General features: G+C 39.5%; 1 protein-coding gene across 5 annotated transcripts in view; it reads left to right on the plus strand.

Moving 5' to 3' along the window:
- IGF2BP3 (insulin like growth factor 2 mRNA binding protein 3) overlaps positions 1–21222 on the plus strand; it is a 155185-nt gene that overhangs the window by 113749 nt on the left and 20214 nt on the right. For all 5 annotated transcript variants that reach the window (XM_058724823.1, XM_058724821.1, XM_058724824.1 and 2 more), the window contains 5 exons: positions 5972–6253; positions 10288–10422; positions 11925–12047; positions 14162–14297; positions 15850–15975. In XM_058724823.1, coding sequence (XP_058580806.1) covers positions 5972–6253; positions 10288–10422; positions 11925–12047; positions 14162–14297; positions 15850–15975 — 802 coding nt within the window. The remainder of the gene's footprint in view (positions 1–5971; positions 6254–10287; positions 10423–11924; positions 12048–14161; positions 14298–15849; positions 15976–21222) is intronic.

The following is a 21222-nucleotide window of genomic DNA, read 5'->3' on the forward strand; positions in this document are numbered from 1 at the left end:
CACCAAGTAAACAGGACCTCACATTCAGCCCTCTGGTTCTGGGTTGCTTCTAGAGTAGCTTGAAGTGGTTTGAGCTGGGGAAGGTTGGTCCCTCTAGGACTGGCCCCACTGAACCTTGGATGCCTGCTCTCTGGGCTCTAGCATGACTATCTGCTGCTTACAGTAGCCTGGCATGATTTCTCCACAGCCTTTCCTTGGCAGCCATCTGAGCTCACACCTTCAGGTAATCAGAGCTGAATTGATAATCTCATTTGACTTCTTTCCTTATCATCTGTTACTCAGAGTCCACGTAACTGGGATGTGCTTATGTGGTATGAGTAGAGCACAGACGCTAAGAGGATATATTCCGGAGTCCAGTTCCATAGAATGGACTCTGCGCCACCACTTTTCTCGCTGTGACTCTGGTCAGATTAATCTGTTTGAGCTCGCCCCAATCTTGTAAAGGGGGAATAATTACAGTCCTTAGCTAATGAGGCTGTTGAGAAAAACCAACAGAATGCCTCCAAAACAGAACTGGCCACCGACACTCAGGAATTCGCATCCTAGTTGAAAAAGGTCTGTGACTGCCTCTTTATTACTGAAACCTCTATGGTTGCCACTTTTAAGAGGATTCTTCAGTAAGGCTATGTCTCTAAAAATTTAACATGGAAATCTCTGCCACCTTCTGGCTAAGAAAAATGAAGGTTAATAATTAATACATTACTAGGAGATACATATATTTGTTTTAATCTTAAGTCTTTACTGATTCGTTAAAATAATTTTTAAAATGGGTAAAAAATGAGGAAAACTTTTAAAAAACCATTAAAAACAGAAGTACATATTTTAGTACTGTTCCTTAGAGCAAGACAAGCTCTAAGATCTCTAGATCTGGGTCTCTAGATCACCTATTTCCTCTGTGTTCTGGAGACACTTAGATAACACAGTCAAGGACAGACCTTATTCGAAGGTTTGTAATGTGTGACAAAAAAAATAACCCTTCAGAATTTGTAGGCATTTAGTTCTTATGCTTTCTTTTCTTTAGGATTTTTTAAAAGTTTTTGTTTGTTTTGTTTGGTTGTTGTTGTTGAGATAGAGAGCAGGAGCAGGGGAGGAGCAGAGAGAGACACACACAGGATCCCAAGCAGGCTCTGCACTGTCAGCACAGAGCCTGATGTGGGTGTGAACTCAAGAACCTCGAGATCATGACCTGAACCAAAATCAAGAGTCAGATGCTTAACCGACTGACCACCCAGGTGCTCCTAGGGTTCTTATTTCTGATGTTTATTTATTTGTTAGAGAATAGGAATACAGTCTATAGTTTGAAGCTGTCATTGCAGATGCTTTACATCCATTTGAAGGAGTTTTTGAAATAATATGACTGATGGCTAAGGGGGAGGAAATTTATCTTTATGAAAATTATGTAAATAGAAGATTTTGGGAAAAGAAATGACTGATGAAGCAGTGAGACAGTGGAATTTCTTGTCATTTTGCCATTCAGAGATAACACTGTTAAATTTGCCATCAAGTTTAGTAGACATTGTCCCATGTCCTAACTTAATTAAAAAGTGACAAAGGTAATTTTGTAGAGTTTTGCAGATTGTCTTGCCATTAACTGTATTTATACCATTTGTAATCTCTGTGTATTATTTTTGTCCCTGCTGCAGTCTTATGTATCTAGTCCTCTACTGCACATCTAGGTTGCTTGCAGTTACCTTTCCCCTTTTAGAACCATTTTGGTAATAAATGCCTTTGCAGATAAATATTTAGGTTGCATCCCTGCAATGTTCTTACCAGATATTTAGTAATTAAAAAAAATTTTTTTTTATATTTGTTTATTTTTGAGAGAGCACGAGCAGGAGAAAGGCAAGAGAGAGAGGGAGACACAGAATCTGAGGCAGGCTTCAGGCTCCAAGCTGTCGGCACAGAGCCCAATGCAGGGCTTGAACTCACGAAACTGTGAGATCATGACCTGAGCTGAAGTTGGATGCTTAACCAGCTGAGCCACCCAGGCACCCCAAAGTGTAGTAATTATTCATGAATTGTGCCTCAAACTCTTATTCTTGCTACAAGGAAAAAACAGAACTGTGTGACTTTTTCATAACAGCTAAACCTCATTTTGTTAGGAACTGTGTGATATACAATAGTGAGGTCTGGAATTTTAGAGTTTGAAGGAGACCATAAATCTAATCTTTTAGTTTTGTCAGCGAGAAGGCTAATGCCAAACAAGAAAAAGACCTTTCCAAGTTACTTGGCTACTTACTGTTTAAATTGAAATAGAATTCTGGTCCCTGGTCGATCTTCCTTTGTACTGCTCAGAACTGTATGTATTTTGGACAAGTTGAACTTCTCTGGGCCTCAATTATTCTTTCTCTCTCTTCCTCATCATTGACTTAAACCACTTAGTCTCTCTCTCATGGTCTTTTCAGCTCTATGCTGTGACCCACCCCGGTAAACTTTTTATCCATACAATTAAGTGCTACCAGCTAGCAAAACTACTTAGGACCTTCTGAATAACCCTTAAAACCACATCAGAGCAGTCTTGTAATGATGGGAAACAGGATCCTGAGTAATGTACTTGTTGGATAAACATCTTTGAGTTCAGTTGAACTGAAATACATGTGTTTTGAATAATTATGATAATTGTTTATCACACATCTTAAATATATAGTAGGTTTGGTGAAAATATTATAATGTTGGCCCCATGGACTCGGCAGACCACCAGATGACATAGCTGAAATTCAAACTTCAGGCATAAAAAGACGACAGCAGTTGACCTAAAATTCAAACACTTAGAATCTTTAATCATAAGGAAGCCATTGCTCACAGTTAGGTTACTCCTAACCCTTTTTGGCTGTGTCTAAGTTTGGAGCACTGTGGTTTGAGGGGTCCAGGATTCTATTTAGTTGGCAATTAGACAGTAGGATACACAGAGTATGTGCTGAATGCTCCCTGCTGGGAGCAGTCTGAGTCTGGAGTGTTTGAGACCTAGGCCGTACACAGATTTACTGGAGCCCTGTGCTGTCTGGCTTTCTGAGTGAGAGAATTTTTCTTGTTCCCTCTGAGAAAAATCTCCTTTTAAAGTAAAACATAGAAGTTTGGGAGTTATTTTCTGCTAAGTTGAGAGAATGGTTTCTTGGGGGCCATACAAGTATAGATAGCTCTATACTTAGAAGTGGCTGGTAATTTACATGTGTGTGTGTGTGTGTATATCTGTTTAGCCCCATTAGAGAAGGGGTCTATGTCTGTATGGTCCTCTCTCTCCAAAAATCAATTCTTTACCTTTTTTTTGTAGCATTACTGACTTATTTCCACAAATTTTACTTATTTTCTTCTGAAGCTGGCAATACTCAAGTGTATAGTGGGAAAAAGGGTATTACAGCAAACTATATTGCCTTTATGCCCATAGATATCATTGATTCGTTCATTAGGTTCAGCTTCTCTTAGGTTTTAAGAACCTTCAGTGATCTATTTTACCATGGCCTTTGAAAAGGTTTAAAGTTGCTTTGAATGAATACCTAATTGGTTGAAACTTGGGCAGTTCCAACTTTTATAAGTTTACATCATAATTGTTCATAAAATTTCTCAGCTGTTGTAATCCTTTAGAAATAACCAAAATATTTTATGGTCCTTAATCCACATTTTCCTTAAGAAAAAAGAGGAGAGGGAGAAGGAAAGGAACAATGTGTTAAGGTTCTGTTACAAAAGCATTGATAAAAGAATTTGTGCTGTGAACCTGCCATCAGCCTGTGAAACTCAAGAAAAGAATGTCCTGTGAAATAGAAATCACTGAGAAATATTCTAAGATATACTGTATTTGGGGAAAAAAAGCAAGACCTAAAACTATATTAACTCAATTATGCTTTTACTTTGTAGGCATTTTAAAGTAATTTTTAATTAAAAAATGAATGCGCAGTATTATTGATAATCTAGAAGCCACACTCTGTTCTTTCCTCTATGTGTGTTCAGATATATATGTGTGTATTTGTGGGTGTAATTCATAAATTTTCTTATTTACCAGTTTTATTGAGAAATAATTGACCTACAGCACTGTGTAAGTTTAAGGTGTAGGCACAATGATGTAAATATATTATGAAATGATTACCAATGTAAATTAGTTAACACCTGTCATCTCATACACATCTCATTTCCTTGAGATGAGAATGTTCAGGATCTACTCTTGTAACAACTTTAAAATACACCAAAAGCACAGTTAACTGTTACTGTGTTGTACATTATACTCCTAGTGCTTACTTGTTTTAAAACTGGAAATTTTTACCTCTTTTTAAAGATGTTTTAAATATTTGAGTATAGTTGACTTACCAAGTTATATTTGTTTCAGGTTCAGTTAGGCTTTTAAAGAGGGCACTGAATACAGACACACATGTATAAACATATGGAAAGTACTGGTCCATTTGCAGATGTTATCATAGTTAACAATGATTCTGGGAAGTGTCTGGGGTGGGGGGTGGTGGTGATGGGGACAGACAAAGCTCTGTTCGATTGTGATCTCTTACGAGTTCACTCGTGTGCTAGGCACTGTGGGATAGCCATGAAACAGGGGATTCAAGTAAGAACAGAGGGCAAAATTCTGGGTCCTGAGAACAAGCAGCATGCCTTGTCTGGTTGCCTAGGCCCATCTTGCAATTCTGTGCTTCTGGTGCCCTTTTTGGTGCTAGGATCATCATCTTCTTCTTTTTTTCCCCCTTTCCATTCACGTCAGAAACTGAATCTGCAGATAAGGAAGGCAGTATGTGAACCAGAAATGATAACTCTGGGCAACTAGAGAGAGACTGCTTCATTCCTGTTTCTTTGGTTTTGTTTTTTCCCTTGCCAGGGCTGAACTCCGTGCCCATTGGGACAGAATCTGAGCAAAGAATTTGAAGTAACCCTAGAGAAAAAGTGTGGGATCTTTGTTTTTAATTTTGTTGTATACTGGGGAGTGTATATTCTTAGGAGTATTTATGTGCTTTTGAAATCTTGGCCATATCTTTTCTATCAATTTTTTTGTTGAGTTATCCGCTTAGAAAATAGGTAAGGTACAACACAAAAATGTAGATGAGTCTCATGAGATGCGAGACATGATACTATATAACATGTACTCATATGTACTTACTTGTATAGAATTTTAAAACAGTCAGAATTAATCTATGGTGTTAGAAATCTAGGGGAGGGGAAATTACTGAAAAATGCCCTGGTGGGTCATTTGGGGCATTGGTGCATCCTAATTCTGGATCTGGATATGTACATTCACCTCGAGGTGTATGCTTAAGAGTGGGTACTTTTCTGTAATGAGGTTTAAAAATGAAGAAAAAAGTAGAGCTTCTCTCAAAATAGAGAGATGGGTGGGTAAATGGATGCATGCATGGATAGATAGATAAAGTAGAAAATAGCTTCATTTGCTTTTTTTGATTCACTAGCACCCCTGCCTCTGCCGCAAATCAGATCATAAATTCCACAGGGTCAGGAACTGCTTTTTTCTCAGACTTGCTCATGAACTGCTGAGAATTTATTGACTGACTGATTAGCCTAAGTATTAATTTGTATGTGTCTCCCATGAGTGCTTTAGGGATATTTGTCCTGTGGGAGATGTACATATTTCTAAGATCTTTTCCATTCTGATTTGGAAAAACCAGACAAGACAAAGACTGTCCACTCACTTCTTTGAAATTTAGGTACTCATAAGCTGTTATTAACCTCACGGGTAATACCATTTTTAATCAAACTCTGTTGATTAACCTTTTTTATTTTCTATTTTTCATTGGTAAGTGGCAAATATGTTCCCTTTGGAAACTTGGTCTTCTACGCGTGCGCGTGTGTCTGTGTGTTTGGGGGTTGGATTGTATGTGTTCGGAGTTTACTACTCGCTCAGTGGCTTTGTTCAGAATTTTTAGAAGTGGTAATCCAGAGTGGAAAGAGATGGGTATTGCTTTGCTGAAAGGTTTATATATAACTCAATTTCTCTTCCCATACTCTGCTCCTTGTCATCTTCCAGAGCTTTAGACAAACTAAATGGATTCCAGTTGGAGAGCTTCACATTGAAAGTGGCCTACATCCCTGATGAAATGGCTGCCCAGCAGAACCCCTCACAGCAGCCCCGGGGTCGTCGTGGGTTTGGGCAGAGGGGCTCATCGAGGCAGGGATCTCCAGGATCCATCTCCAAGCAGAAACCGTGTGACTTGCCTCTGCGCCTACTGGTCCCTACCCAATTTGTTGGAGCCATCATAGGAAAAGAAGGTGCCACCATTCGGAACATTACCAAACAGACTCAGTCAAAGTGAGTATTGGTGAGGCTGCAGTGGATGTTAATATTTTCCCCTTTGAATTTTAATAACAGTAAGTTCTGGTACTTGATGTCCTTCTGAGTGTGGCCGTGATTCCTCCTTGTACAGTATTTGGGAATCTGGAAAAACCTTGTGTTTTGATAATCTGGGGTAAAACCTTAATCTCAAAGAGAACTTCAAATTTGCACACATAAATGGAAAACAAATGATACCTAATCCACTTCTGATGAGGGAGGCACTGGCGAATAAAAAAGGGCCACTACTTGCCTATTCTCTACTCCCCTATCCCTGTCCCCAGTCCTACCCCCAGTGATACCTGCCTTCAGTGTTTTTGGAAGTAATTTTCTGGGTCCAGTACAGAGGTAGTTTTTCAACCATGCTTTATGTCGGTAAAGAATCATTCAGTTTATGGTCCAAATTTATCCCATAATTAAGCCATGTGGTTGGATTAGCTTATTCTTTAGGATGTTAATTTGATAGTTTTAATATGCAAATTTTAAGGGATTGGAGATTGTCCATTAAACATTGGAGCTAGCTTTGCAGCAGTAGAAAGCAAGAGCTGTGTGTTTTTATTTATGACGGTAGCCCCAGTGCTGAGCACATTGTCTGCTAGGTAGAAGACTCTCATATTTATCAAATGAATGAAATGACTGTATGTAAATTACATTCAGTGCCCTTAAAATACATCTAAGAGGGGCGCCTGGGTGGCTCAGTCGGTTAAGCGTCCGACTTCAGCTCAGGTCACGATCTTACGGTCCGTGAGTTCGAGCCCCGCGTCAGGCTCTGGGCTGATGGCTCAGAGCCTGCAGCCTGCTTCTGATTCTGTGTCTCTCTCTCTCTCTCTCTCTCTCTCTCTCTCTCTCTCTCTCTGCCCCTCCCCTGTTCATGCTCTGTCTCTCTCTGTCTCAAAAATAAATAAACATTAAAAAAATTTAAAAAAAATACATCTAAGATACTCTTTAAAAGTTTCAGTGCGTTATATGTTGATTTGCTTATTAACCATCCTGTTAGGCTCTATGTGGATCTTTTGACCCAAAAGAGCTTGACAATGAACTGTCCTCACCCCTTGTTCTGTAAAGTGCACTAAGCACCTCTCTGGGGACAGTGGCTGCCATAGTTTGTGCACTGGAGAGAGGTGGCTGTGTCATTGTACACAACAATGGAAATGGAAATGTCCTTGGACCAGCAAGAAGATGAATGGATGATTTTGCGTTTTAAATTTGTAAGTAAAGTAAGGAAAATGACTTTATTTTATGTGGTCCATGGAGTTAAGCAGTCTTTTTCTGAAAGTACAGCTATGGTACTATGTAGGTCTTGATTATGTATGTTTGTTCCCCTGAGCTTACCAGGATGTTCATATTTATCGCAGGCACCATGCCAGTGTTGAACTAGCTGACTCATTTCTCCTGCAGAAGCGAAATGAGCTGTGTTTGGTGGGGTTGCATGCCCACTCTACCTGCATGGTGATGTCTGATCCTGCCCTCCCTCCCCCTGCTTTGAAGCAGGAAATGTGGGATACTGGTAACCTTTGTGTTAAACCAGTGGTCTTTGACTTCATAATGTTGGGAGTGGGGAAGTTTTAATCTTAAATTTGCCTGGTTTTAATATTGAAATGGAAGGGCTCCTTGCTTTCCTTTATCCACTGTTACCTGCAGAAACTAATTATTAAATGGTTTCCCTTCCTTGTCCTGGGGCAGATTAGAGTTATTCTTTTAAAGCTACTCATTTCCTTGTCAGAGGAAAGAGCTTCTATGAATTAAATCGAACTGTTTGTTTTATTAAGGCAGGAAGATGGAGGATGGAAAGGGAAGGGAAGCAATTTTTGTTATATCCGATGATTCATTTGCAGAGTTCTGCCAGTGGATTTAATTAACTCTTGGCCATTGAAACTAGTCATTATTAGATCTTCTGTTTCTGGAATGGTCTCAGAGGACTACCCTGATCTATAAAGCAATATTCCCTTCTCTCAGAGGATCAGAGTTTAGTAATCCTTAACACGGGTGAATGGGTGGAAATAAACTAGATTAACATTTTACCTACTAAAACATAAGCAATACTTAACAGTGATTGGGAATTGAAATAGTGGTTTGGAAAGATAGTTCCTGAGATTGGGACTTAACCTGAGATATTTTTTTAAATTATTTCTAGACAGCTCTTATTTGTTTAATTTCTACATTGCCTTTTTTTTTTTTTTTAAAGGTTCTGGAAATGTTTTTAAATTTAAGTATAATTAAGGTACAGTATTATTTTCAGGTGTATAGTACCATAATTGAGCAATTGTATACACTACTCAGTGCTTATCATGATAATCTTAATATTACTCCTTTATCTCACCCATCACCCCACCTACTCATTGCCCTTTTAATTCAGAGATGAATCTTCAGGTTTCAAACATTTAGAAAAATGAAATGCAAACCTTGACATTATTGGTGTGGTGAAGCAGCCGTTCTTAAGGCCAGGAGTTGTGTAGCTCTTCTAGTGTTTGAATGGCCAGAGGGACTCACAAGTATTTAATTTTCCCCAAACACACTTTTTCAGATAATTTTCTTTCTTGTACTTCTTAAACGACAGAAGACTCACTTTGTATTTAATTAAAAATAAGCGTGCACATTTTTAAAAAGGGGGCGGTTACCTTTCATCTTATCCCTGGAAGTATTGTTAAGTTGGGAATCTGTCTTTCTAGGACTTACTCCTTGTATCTGCTAACATGGGTAGCTTTAAAAGAGAAATCCTAGGGTGCCTGGGTGGCTCAGTCGGTTAAGTGTCTGACTTCTGCTCAGGTCACTATCTTAGTTTGTGGTTTTGAGCCCTGCATCGGGCTCTGTGCTGACAGCTCAGAGTCTGGAGTCTGCTTCAGATTCTGTGTCTCCCTCTCTCTTCGCCCCTCCCCGGCTTGCCCTCTGTCTCTCTCTTAAAAGTGAATAAACATTAAAAAAAAAAAAAAGAAAGAAAGAAAGAAAGAAACCTTATCATATGTATTGTTTCTTCTTTCATGTAAGATGAAGGACCTCTTACTGTGTTGGTAGCTGTAACTTCACAACATGTTTTTTAAATTATTTTTTTACTTAAACTTTAACCAGTCCAGTATTGGTTTCAGGAGTAGAATTCAGTGATTCATCACTTATATACAGTACTCACTTGTGGCTCATCACCACAAGTGCCCTCCTTAATACCCATCCCCCGTCTAGCCCATCCCCCACCAACCGCCCTTCATCAACCCATAGTTTGCTGTCTATCATTAAGAGTCTCTCATGGGGCGTCTGGGTGGCTCAGTCAGTTAAGCGTCCAACTTCGGCTCAGGTCATGATCTCATAGTTCGTGAGTTCGAGCCCTGCATCGGACTCTGTACTGACAGCTCAGAGCCTGGAGCCTGCTTGGGATTCTGTGTCTGTCTGTTTCTCTCTCTCTGCCCTTCCCCCTCCCCCACTCGTGCTCTGTTTCTATTTCAATAAATGAATAAGCATTAAAAAATTTTTTAAAGAAGTCTCTTGTGGTTTGTTTCCCTCTGTTATCTCCCTGCCCCCTTCCCATACATTCATCTGTTTTGTTTCTTAAATTCTACATATGAGTGAAAATCATAAGGTATTTGTCTTTGTCTACTGACTTATTTCGCTTAGCATAATACATTCTAGTTCCATCCACGTCATTGCAAATGGCAAGATTTCATTGTTTTTGATGGGGTAATATTGCACTGTGTATATATATACCACATGTTCTTTATATAAACTACATCAGTTGATAGATATTTGGGCTCTCTCCTTAGTTTGGCTAATGTTGATACTGCTGCTACAAACATTAGGATGCATCCATCAAATCTTTATTTCTGTGTCCTTTGGGATAAATACTTAATAGTGCAATTGCTGGGTTGTAAGGTGGTTCTGTTTTTAGTTTTTTGAGGAACCTCCATACTCTTCTCCAGAGTGGCTGTACCAGTTTGCTTTCCTGTTACTTTGAAGTTGATATTCCAGACTCTGTAATTGTGAATACATGCTTACAGTTCTCCTTTTCTCCTTGTGCTCACTGTAAGAATCGATGTCCATCGTAAAGAGAATGCAGGTGCTGCTGAGAAGTCCATTACTATCCTCTCTACCCCTGAAGGGACCTCTGCGGCTTGTAAATCTATTCTGGAGATTATGCATAAGGAAGCTCAAGATATAAAATTGTGAGTAAAGAGGATTAAGCTGTGAAGAGGTTGATATTCATGCTGCTTTATTTTGGACTTCTATGACAGAATTCTTAGGCATTGTCAACAAACAGGGCAGTGCTGTCCTGAAGAGCTGTGGTGGTAGGTACTCCTGAGTTGGTTATAAAGTAGAAGTCTTTTAAGTATTTTATTTTCAATCATGTTTGGATATGGGGTGGTTGGTATTAATGGGGAGAGTCTAGCTGTAGGAGAAGGCACCTATGGGATAGGAAACCCACCTGAGAACCAAGAAATCTTCTTGGGGTTTACCGAAAATGGGCCTCAAACCCTGACTCCCTTACTCAGAGCCCATGGGAGCTCTGTTCTTATTGTCTGCCCAGCCCTACTCTGCAGCAGCGGGGAGTATAGAGGTGGAGAAATCTCTAATCCTGTACTAAGGCAAACTGGAGATTTATTTGGGTGTTTGAGGTTGAAACTCTAAATGCCTGTTCCACAAGAACTTTGAACAGAGGTTGGGTTCTATGCCACTTGAGCTTATAGCACAACACTTTCCTAAAAGGAGAGAGCTGACTAAGGTACTGGAGTTAGCCTGGGGACCTAATCACTAGCACTTAATTTGTAGGGACCTTTAATATGTATTAAATGTATTTTAGTTGTAAGATGTTACATGTAGCTTTGTTATAAGTTCATAATTCTTTAAAAAAAAAAAAAAATTCGGAAAGGCTCACCATCCAGATAATGCCGGTGATATTTTTCAGCAGTGATATGTATCACTTGGAAATTCAGAAAGGTACACAATGAAAAGTGAAAGCCCCCCGTCGTGCTCTTATACTCTTCCCCTAAAGAGTAACCACCGTTGAGTTTCTTCTGTTTCCTTCTGTAAATTGTGCATGTATCTCTAGGAATGTAGTTCACAATTTATAATAAAATCCTATTGTTTTGCATTTGTACATTGTGTTCTGGTATTGGGGATTTAGGGATATAGGTTTGAGTAAGAGGTGTTTTCAATGAGCTAACAGAGTCTACCTTGGAAGATATTCCCTGAGATGCATGGAAGAAAATGGTTTTAAAAGTTACCTTCCAGGGGCGCCTGGGTGGCTCAGTCAGTTAAGAGTCCGACTTCAGCTCAGGTCATGATCTCGCATTCCGTGAGTTCGAGCCCCGCGTCGGGCTCTGTGCTGACAGCTCATAGCCTGGAGCCTGCTTCGGATTCTGTGTCTCCCTCTATTTCTGACCCTCCCCTGTTCATGCTCTGTCTCTCTCTGTCTCAAAAATAAATAAACATTAAAAAAAATTAAAAAAAGAAAAAAAGTTACCTTCCAATACTTGTTACTGTTTTTTTTGCTCCCTCTATTCATGCATTGCTAGAATGGAGGTCAGTGGACTTTAAACTCAACCTAGCGTAATGCTTCCTATATCGTAGGTAAGAAGTAAATGTGTAATGAATGGATATTGTCTTTTTACCCAAGAGAAGGTTTACTTCTCCTGATTGCATGACCTTTTTCTTTTTTTATTTACAGCACAGAAGAGATTCCCTTGAAGATTTTAGCCCATAATAACTTTGTAGGCCGTCTTATTGGTAAGGAAGGAAGAAATCTTAAAAAAATTGAGCAAGACACTGACACTAAAATCACAATATCTCCGTAAGTGCTGCCTTGCTTTCTTTGAGTTAGAAATTTTTCTAGCACTGTGAAGCTGTGGGTTGTGTATTATACCGAGCCACTCCCATCTTTCAGGAGTTTGAGCTACCCTGTACCAACATACTTTTTTTTGTTTCTCCAACTTAATCTACTACCTACTATCTGTTTCTAACCCATATTGAAAGCATTATCTTTTCCTCCTAAAGAGGCAGAAAGCACTAAATACTTTACATTCATACTTTCTAGCTGAAGTCTTGGTCAAATTTACTGATCACTACTCCCACAGTTGAAATAAGTAACCCAATTTATTATCTACTGCTGTGTAACAAATTATCCCAACATTTGACAGCTTGAAACAATAGTAAACATTTATTGCTCACCTAGTTTCTGTGGGTCAAGAATGCAGAAGCAGCTTAACTGGGTGTTTCTGGCTTGGGGTCACTTGATGTTGCTGAGAAGTTCATGCTGACTGTTGATGTGAGGCCTTAGCACATGGTCCTCTCCCCAGGGCTGCTTGGGTGTCTTTAGGACAGTGGTAGCTGTCTTCCCCCAGAGTGGATTATCCAAGAAAGAGCAAGATGGAAGTGACAATGTCTTTTATAACACAGCCTCAGAAGTCACACTCTATCATTTTTCTAGTATAATTGACACAGGTAATCTCTATTCAGTGTGAGAGAGGACTGGGCCCACTGGGGAGTAGGTCATCTTGGAAGCTGGCTGTCACACCTTGGGTCTATGAATGCTCTGAAATTGTATGGAAAAGTTTCCCTTTCTGGGGGTAACTATTCTTTACATCACAGTACCCAAAAAAGATGAGGTGAGAGGAGATTGATGAACTAAGGAAAAATGCTAAGGAAAGACAGGCAGCATGTTGATGCAGCAAGGAGTTTTCAAAGAAGGGAGTGGTAGGAAATAGGAAAGTCCTGCTTGATTGTAAAAAACAAAAACAAAACCCACAGAGTGTCTTGAATTTTACACCCCAAAATGAGAGGGTTTTCAGAGAAAAAAATCTTAAAAGCTATTGTAAAGCAGCTATTAGAAAAAAGCTAATATAAAATGCTTGGCAGGGAGAGGTGGGTTGAGACCAGAGATGAGAAATACACTTTTTCAGTCTAAGACAAATAGTCTTCCTTGTGTAGATGTTTACATTTTTAGCAAATAAGAGAAAAGGTTAAGGAATAATAGCCCATTCATCTGGCTCAAGTTGAGCTTACGGCATTCTGCTAAGTAGTGAAAATGAGGATTTTAACTCTATAATTACGAAGGAGAGCTCTACCAGTTTTCCGTATCCTTTCAATCTATGTACTTAGTCTTGTTTTCCAGGGTTAAGAATCTCCCATTGCTTTCCTCTCAAGGCTGTTGAGTGGCTCAGGCTCAGGCAGTCTCAATTGTCATCTCAGTGGATTATGAAGCTTCAGCAGAATCTTGGTCAAGCAGAGGGTTTCTGAATACTGCTAAGGCCTTCTAATGTAGGGTCTATATGGCCATCAAGGGATCATGTTTTTAATTTAGTCAAGACACATTGATTTATGTTATTTTCTCCAGCTTACTTTAATCTAAACTCTAAAATTACTGGCAAAAAGTAAGTTTAGACACATGAATTCTGGTTTGCCTTTTTGGAATATTTCCATGTTTATTTCTTGCTTGTGACCCAGAAAATGCAATTGCATGAGACTGCCAATTATGTTTAGAATTGGTCCACGAAGTCTAGGAACATCCTTATTAAAGTTTTTGTACATCTGGTTCTTGGTTTCCACTAAAACCGTACACCCCTGTGATCATTTTCTTTACATTTCACTGTTGAATTGTTGTGAAAAAAGTTCACTTAAGTGGTCAAGAAGTACACTGTGTTTCAAACATGGACTTAAGTGAACTGTGTACACCCAGTAATTTCTGTTGAGAAGACTGGAGGGGAAGTATTTTCTTCGGCAGCTTTACAATTCTTGGATTCCTATCTTTTGGGGCTTACTCATTTTTCATCATGTCTGACCACCCACTTTTACATACTGCCAGCCACCACAGTTGGGTTTTAATTGCCATCTGTGGCTGGACTGTTATTAACTGTCTTCCTTCTGTAATTTCCATTCTTTCTCTTTTCCCTCTTTTTCATTCTGCAGATTGCAGGAATTGACGCTGTATAATCCAGAGCGCACCATTACAGTTAAAGGCAACGTTGAAACATGTGCCAAAGCTGAGGAAGAGATCATGAAGAAAATCAGGGAGTCTTATGAAAATGATATTGCTTCTATGAATGTTAGTTTTAATATGGAGGACGTGCCTTTATTTTGATGAACAGTTAAAAGATATTTTCAATTGCATTAATCCTGATGTCGTTAATGGTGGCAGCATTAGATGTAGTTTCTAATTGATTTTTAGCACCATAGTGAGTGTGCCGTGGGATAGTTTGGAAGACCACAGGCTTTGACATCAGGTTTGGCTCTCTGTGATTTTAGCAAATGGTATATAGTCTTGGAGCCTTAGCTTCCTTATCTGTTAAATAAGGCTAATACTTTCCTTAAAAAAGATGAGTATCTTCTGCACAATGTTAATTTGAAGATTAGTAGAGTAGGAACGTGGGCTTAAGAGGTACGTGAACTGGGTTTGAGTCCTAGTTCAACCACTGATTAGCTGCAGCTCTGTTCTCTTGGACAATATACCTGTTCTCCAAGCATTGGTTTCTTCATCTGTGAAATGGGGCTGTTGTGCCTACATTGAATGCTTATTAGGACTGGGATTATAATAGATAGCACGCATATAAAAGCAACTGTTAAGAATTCAAATTTTAATTTTAATTTGGTTAGTCATAAACCTTGGCATTAAAAGAATTAAAAATGACAAAATAATTTGTGGAGAGCAATGTAGGCAATTAAAGTGAATTGCTGACCTTCCTGAGTGGATGGAATGGTGCAGAAAATGTAACATGTCTGTAGTCCATTTTGAATTTTCAAGTAAATGAAAAAAACACTCCTCGGTTGGGCCTGTCATCTGAAACACTACATGTAAAAGAAGGGAAATATAAAAATAATACCTTTGTGAGAGGAACCTAGAAATATGCTGATCATTTTACCTCCCATGACTGGCTGCCTTATCTACCTTCCCATTATAACTGCTCATCTGATGTTTCAGAGTCAGTTGCGAATTAATCCAACCCATACACCTTTTAAAGAGATTCCCAGGTATGCTCGCGTCTCAACTGTCATCTCCACTTCACTTCCTCAGCCCTTATAAAATTCAGCCAACACAAAGTCCTCTTTCTGGCTCCTGGATACACTCCAAAGATACGTCTAGTTGCCATAGTTGTATGAGATGGGACCTGATTGCCAAAGATCTTGAGTTTTAGACTTTTAGACCCACGACAGCCAAATTTTATCCAAGGAGTAAAGATCTCTTAATAATACCTTTTTCTGTATATCTGGTTTGCTTTTCAGTGCACAAATCTCGTTTGCTTACTTCTTCAACTAATGCAAGGTTTTCAGTCTGTATTTACTGCGTGCCCATAGCACACAGAGTACATACTTGTCTAAGCACTGTGAGCTGATCATTAAGGAAAGCGAGTTGAGAAAGCTAGTGCAGCTTCAGATCAAGGAGGGGGCAAATGAGCACACAGATTTTAAAATATCAAGAAATATAAACAGATATGTGCTCAAGTATAATAACATGTAACATCTGCTCTGTTCTAAAATTTGAGTCATAAAATGATTTTTTTTATTTTTTTTACTAGACGAGGTCACAATCTGAATATTGTCACTTATAATTACACTTGATTTTTTTAAATGTAAAATGAGGGACCTTTTTACTATTGCAGCTTCAAGCACATTTAATTCCTGGATTAAATCTGAATGCCTTGGGTCTGTTCCCACCCACTTCAGGGATGCCACCTCCCACCTCAGGGCCCCCTTCAGCTATGACTCCTCCTTACCCACAGTTTGAGGTAAGATAATGTACCTTGGCTTTCTTTATGGGTGAGCGGGATGCAGTCAGAGGGACACAGTTATTAGACTTTGTTGCTCTCGAGTAGGGTGACATTCGATGCTGATTGTAAAACTTGGTCTCCATATGATCTATCAGTTGAGAGCCAACACATGCTCTCTAGTTCATATCAGTAGAACCTTCCTACCTACCCCTTTGTAGAAGGGACACGTGAAATATTCTTTTGAAGTTTTTGGGTAGTAGGGTTGTCACCATGGGCTCTTAAATCTCCAAAGAAAAGTCTGAGACTTTAGGGAAGGGGAAAGAAGTTATTTTTAAATGTTGAAAGATAGGACTGTTAAAAGGCTTCCTTCATCTTAAACTTCACGTGGAAGTCAAACGCTTTGAAAGGTCAATAAAAATGTGTTTTCCACTTTGAGTGTGCTTTTTAAACAGTGACCTCCAGCTAGTTGTGCTCATGGGTCTCTTGTGCGTGTGTATGTGTGCAACCATTAGACAGCTTTTATTTGTTTTGTAAATAGGTAGACTATTAAGGAACCTTATTTTTATATTTATTTCTTAAAAATAGCATTTTTTTCTGAGGTTGGAAATAGGAGACCAGTGATAGTATAAAAATAATTGCAGTATAACATATACCTTGTAATTTTTTTTTTTAAAGTAGTTCACAGTTCTGTTGCGTTATCAATGATAATTAGAGGTAGAGAATCATCATGGAAATAACAACGTTCTAGGATCTTCCCTTATGGATTTGTTTTTACATCTCTCCCTTCCTGTTTGAGTCTTTCCTTCTATATGCTTTGAGTCGTACCTCCTATTCCAATTCAGGGAAATGTCCAGCTGGAACAGCTTGGGGATTCCAATATAATACTGCCTAGACTACATGTAGAGTAAAATGCTCCTGGAATTGTACTGATAACAGATTGCTGAGATTGTTCATATTTTATCCCTGTATGAATGAGAATTTCCTAGGCCTGTCTTGAACCACCTGTGTTGGGTGTTGTTTACTTTTGGCCTCTTCTTGTAGTGTTTCTGCTTTTACGGTCAGCATCATTTGCATCTTCCCCTACAACTCACCAGCCACCCTGAACACGTTTGGTCCTGGAAACCATATAACAAAGCCCATTCATCTATGGATAGGCATCAAAATTTCAACCCCATGACAGTGTGAATAGATCTATTATGCATTATCTGAAGCTTTCCACCACAGCTAAAGGTGATATGAAGTAGTTGACATGTTTGTACTTTGATGCTAAAGGGGCTAAGGGAAGGATCTCTGGGATGAGAGCCCAGGTTCAGTCCAGCTCTGCCTGCGCTTTGTATCACCATAGGTCACTCTCCTCTTCCCTCTGGGTTTGTCTTCTCGCTGCACAATGAAGAAACTGAACCAGGACTCTTCTCTCTCTCCTCTCAAATCAGACATTACTAGTGTTTACAAAATTCAATAATATAAAAAGTTTAAGAGGAGGGTAAAAGTGAGCCTAAAATAGGAATTTGAGAGAATATGGACTTAAGGTCTAATTTGCCTATTTCTTTATTATAAATAGATGAATTTGTCATATTACTGAGTTTAAGGCACATGTATCTCTGACATTTCTGTGTCAAGCAGCATTGATTAAAATCTACAAGGAGCTGGTTATTTATTAATGCTTATTTTTGAGAGTGAGAGAGATAGCATGAGCAGGGGAGGGGCAGAGGGAGAGGGAGACACAGAATCTGAAGCAGGCTCCAGGCTCCGAGCTATCAACACAGAGCTCGATGCAGGGCTCTAACTCACGGATCATGAGATCAGTGACCTGAGCCAAAGTTGGACGCTGAACTGACTGAGCTTCCCTGAAGAAACTCTTATTTAAACTACATCTCTGCTAGCTGCTCTAAACTAGCTTTGTCTTTGGGCACACTCCTTAATCTCTCTGTTCCTCACTTTCCAGTTTGTAAATTGAGGTGTCATTTAAATTCTTTCCTCTCTATTGGTTACAGGTAAGGCCTTTACTGGTTATCAGTAAACTCTCTCACATTACGAGTGGTAACATTATAGAACATTCTTGGACATCTGTCTTTTACACTTCTCTGGCTGCTTCAGTAGCAAAAACTCCCACAGTGAATTGCTAGGTGTCTATTTTTAAGATAGACAGATAGATAGATAGATAGATAGATAGATACATACATACATACATACATACATACATACATAAATATTACCCAGAGTTGGTCAATTTTGTGATGTAGTGATATAGTTTTGTGTAATGGGTTCTTGTGTTCTTAGGAAAATAAGGATTGTTTTAAGAAAAGTGAGATTGTATTTAAAACATTTCCAAAGGACTTTTTTTTTTTAATTTTTTAAAAATGTTTGTTTATTTTTGAGAGAGAGAGACAGAGACGGAGTGCGAGCAGGGAAGGAGCAGAGAGAGGGAGACACAGAATCTGAAGCAGGCTCCAGGCTCTGAACTGTCAGTACAGGGTCTGACATGGGACTTGAACCCACGGGCTGGGAGATCATGACCTGAGCTGAAGTCGGACGCTCAACCGACTGAGCCACCCAGGTGCCCTTCCAAAGGACTTTTATTATTTAAATCTTTAGTGACTTAAGCAAGTAAAGATTTTGTTTTAAGAATGGGAGAAAGGGGTCAGTGAACCATGAGTAAATGTAAGGAAGATCTCACTGGAACACATGGTCTTGGTTTTCCCTGAGATTTTAAAACTAAATTGAGTAGGTATAATTAGAAGCAGCCAGTGAGATCAGGAGAAGATGGAGAAGCTGCCGGCAGTAAAGGCAGAAATACTGCTGAAGGGAAGGAGCTGAGAACCCCCTAAGGACCTGGTGGTTTTGTGCACAGGACAAGGGAATTCTCGTCTTAAAGGGAAGAAATGTGGATAATCTTAGCCTGCATTCTTTGCAGAATTCAAGTAGGCTTTTGATTCTACATGTATGCTGGGTAGTGATATAATGGAATCCCCAAGTTCATATGTGGACATTTCTCTAAATTGGTGTAGGAGGTACCATTCAAAACACAAAAAGCTAAGAAAAAAGACAAATCTATCATCTGTCTAGTTGGTATAATTAATAAATTAGGGTTATAATGCATGTGTTTTCTATGGATGAATGTCTTATTGTGATTTCTCTCTTGATTTAAACCTACTACTAACTTTATCTCTGTGTATTAGTCTTAGACCTTAAAGAATGTGTCAGGAATCATCCAGAAAACTTAAAAGGGAAAGGACAACTGCCCTTTTCTCCAGAACGGAAGAAATCTGTGCTTTTGTGGGTTTTAACGTGTTTGCAATTGCCTCTCCTCTTAGAAATAAACACATAGGTATATAATTCTGTCTTGGAAATTGGGTATATATTTTTACTAAAAAAAAACTTTTTAAATGTTCATTTGTGTTTGAGAGAGAGCACGAGCAGGGGAGGGGCAGAGAGAGAGGGAGGCACAGAATCTGAAGCAGGCTCCAGGCTCTGAGCTGTCCGCACAGAGCCCGATGTGGGGCTTGAACCCACGAACTGCAAGATCATGACCTGAGCCGAAGTTGGACATTTAACTGAGCCATCCAGGCACCATATTTTTACAAACTTTGGAGGTAATTATTAATGGGAGCATTGTACTATTTTTAACTTTTCACCTCAAGGACATTCATCTTGATACTAAGCACAGTATCCTCACTTTTAAGAAATTCGGCACCAGGGGCGCCTGGGTGGCTCAGTCGGTTAAGCGGCCAACTTCGGCTCAGGTCATGATCTCGCGGTCCGTGAGTGTGAGCTCTGTGTCGGGCTCTGTGCTGACAGCTCAGAGCCTGGAGCCTGTTTCAGATTCTGTGTCTCCCTCTCTCTGACCCTCCCTCGTTCATGCTTTGTCTTTCTCTGCCTCAACAATAAATAAACGTTAAAAAAAAAAAAAAAAAATTCGGCATCAGACCATTATTTAATGTGCAGCCCGTATTTAAATTTCATAGTTACTCCAGTAATGTTCTATTATGTAGCTGTGTTTTCAGTAAAGAATCCAATTAAGGATTATGCATTGCAGTTGGTTGTCATGTCTCTCTAGTCCCCTCTTATCTTTGCAGGAGTCCATCCCTGCATCATCCATTCCATTTGGTGTCACCTACTCCCTACCCACCACTTGTTTTCTTATTTATGGCATTGAAAAACCCAGGCTAGTGGTTAGTGTCGCCTAATTAGGATTTGACTGATGCCTCTGTGTGATTAGGCTCAGGTTATACCTTTTTCCGGGAAGGAATACCTTCTCTGTGTCTCACTGGGAAGCAGATAATGTCATTGTGTCTCATTGTTGGTCATACTGTTTGATCGTACAACTAAGGTAGTGTCTGTCCAATTTCCACATTGTAAAGGTACCTTTCCCACCTATGATTAAGACTGGTGTCTGGGTGGCTCCGTTGGTTAAGTGATCAACTTTGGCTTAGGTCATGATCTCATGGTTCATGGGTTCAAGCCCTGTGTCAGGCTTTGTGCTGAACGCTTGCTTGGAGCCTGGAGCCTGCTTCAGATTCGGTATCTCCTTCTATCTCTGCCCCTCCCCTGCTTGTGCTCTGTCTCACTGTGTCTCTCAAAAATAAATAAATGTAAAAAACAAAATAAAACAAAATACTTTAAAAGAGAATATGTATCTTGCCCTCCAGTCTTTCTCAAAGTGGGTATAATCTCCATTGCTGCCATTTGCCCAATCACATTATTACTCTTTTTATGTCTGTTGTTTTTTTACATTTATTAGTTGGCAATGTTCTGTAAAGAAGACTTTCTCTACTTTGTGCTTTGTGAGGGAAAATGGTTTTTTGTTCTTTACATTAGAATTACCCCAGACCTTTTTTATTAGAATCCCCCAGGGTAGGGGTTGGGGAGGAGATGAAACTCTCAGGGATCACTATTTTGGAAAGCTCTGACTGACCCGAGTGTGGAGGTAGCCAAGGTTAAGAACAGCTGGTCTGTTTCTTTTCTTCTTCTTTTTTAATGTTTATTATTTTTGAGAGAGAGCGCGGGGGCGGGGCAGAGAGAAGGAGACGAGGAATCTGAAGCAGGCTCTGAGCTGTCAGCGCAAAACTGGATGCAGGGCTCGAACTCACAAACTGCGACATCATGACCTGAGCCAAAGTCGGGCGCTTAACCAACTGAGCCACCCAGGTGCCCCAGCTGCTCTGTTTCTTAACTGGTTAAGAAGCTGTACCTCACCCTGGGCTTCTATGAATCAAAATCTCAGCGGGAACAGATGGAAGCTAGAAATTTGTGATTTTTGTAAAG

The sequence above is a fragment of the Neofelis nebulosa genome, chromosome 4 (genome assembly GCF_028018385.1).
Source record: "Neofelis nebulosa isolate mNeoNeb1 chromosome 4, mNeoNeb1.pri, whole genome shotgun sequence".
Classification (NCBI taxonomy): domain Eukaryota; kingdom Metazoa; phylum Chordata; class Mammalia; order Carnivora; family Felidae; genus Neofelis; species Neofelis nebulosa.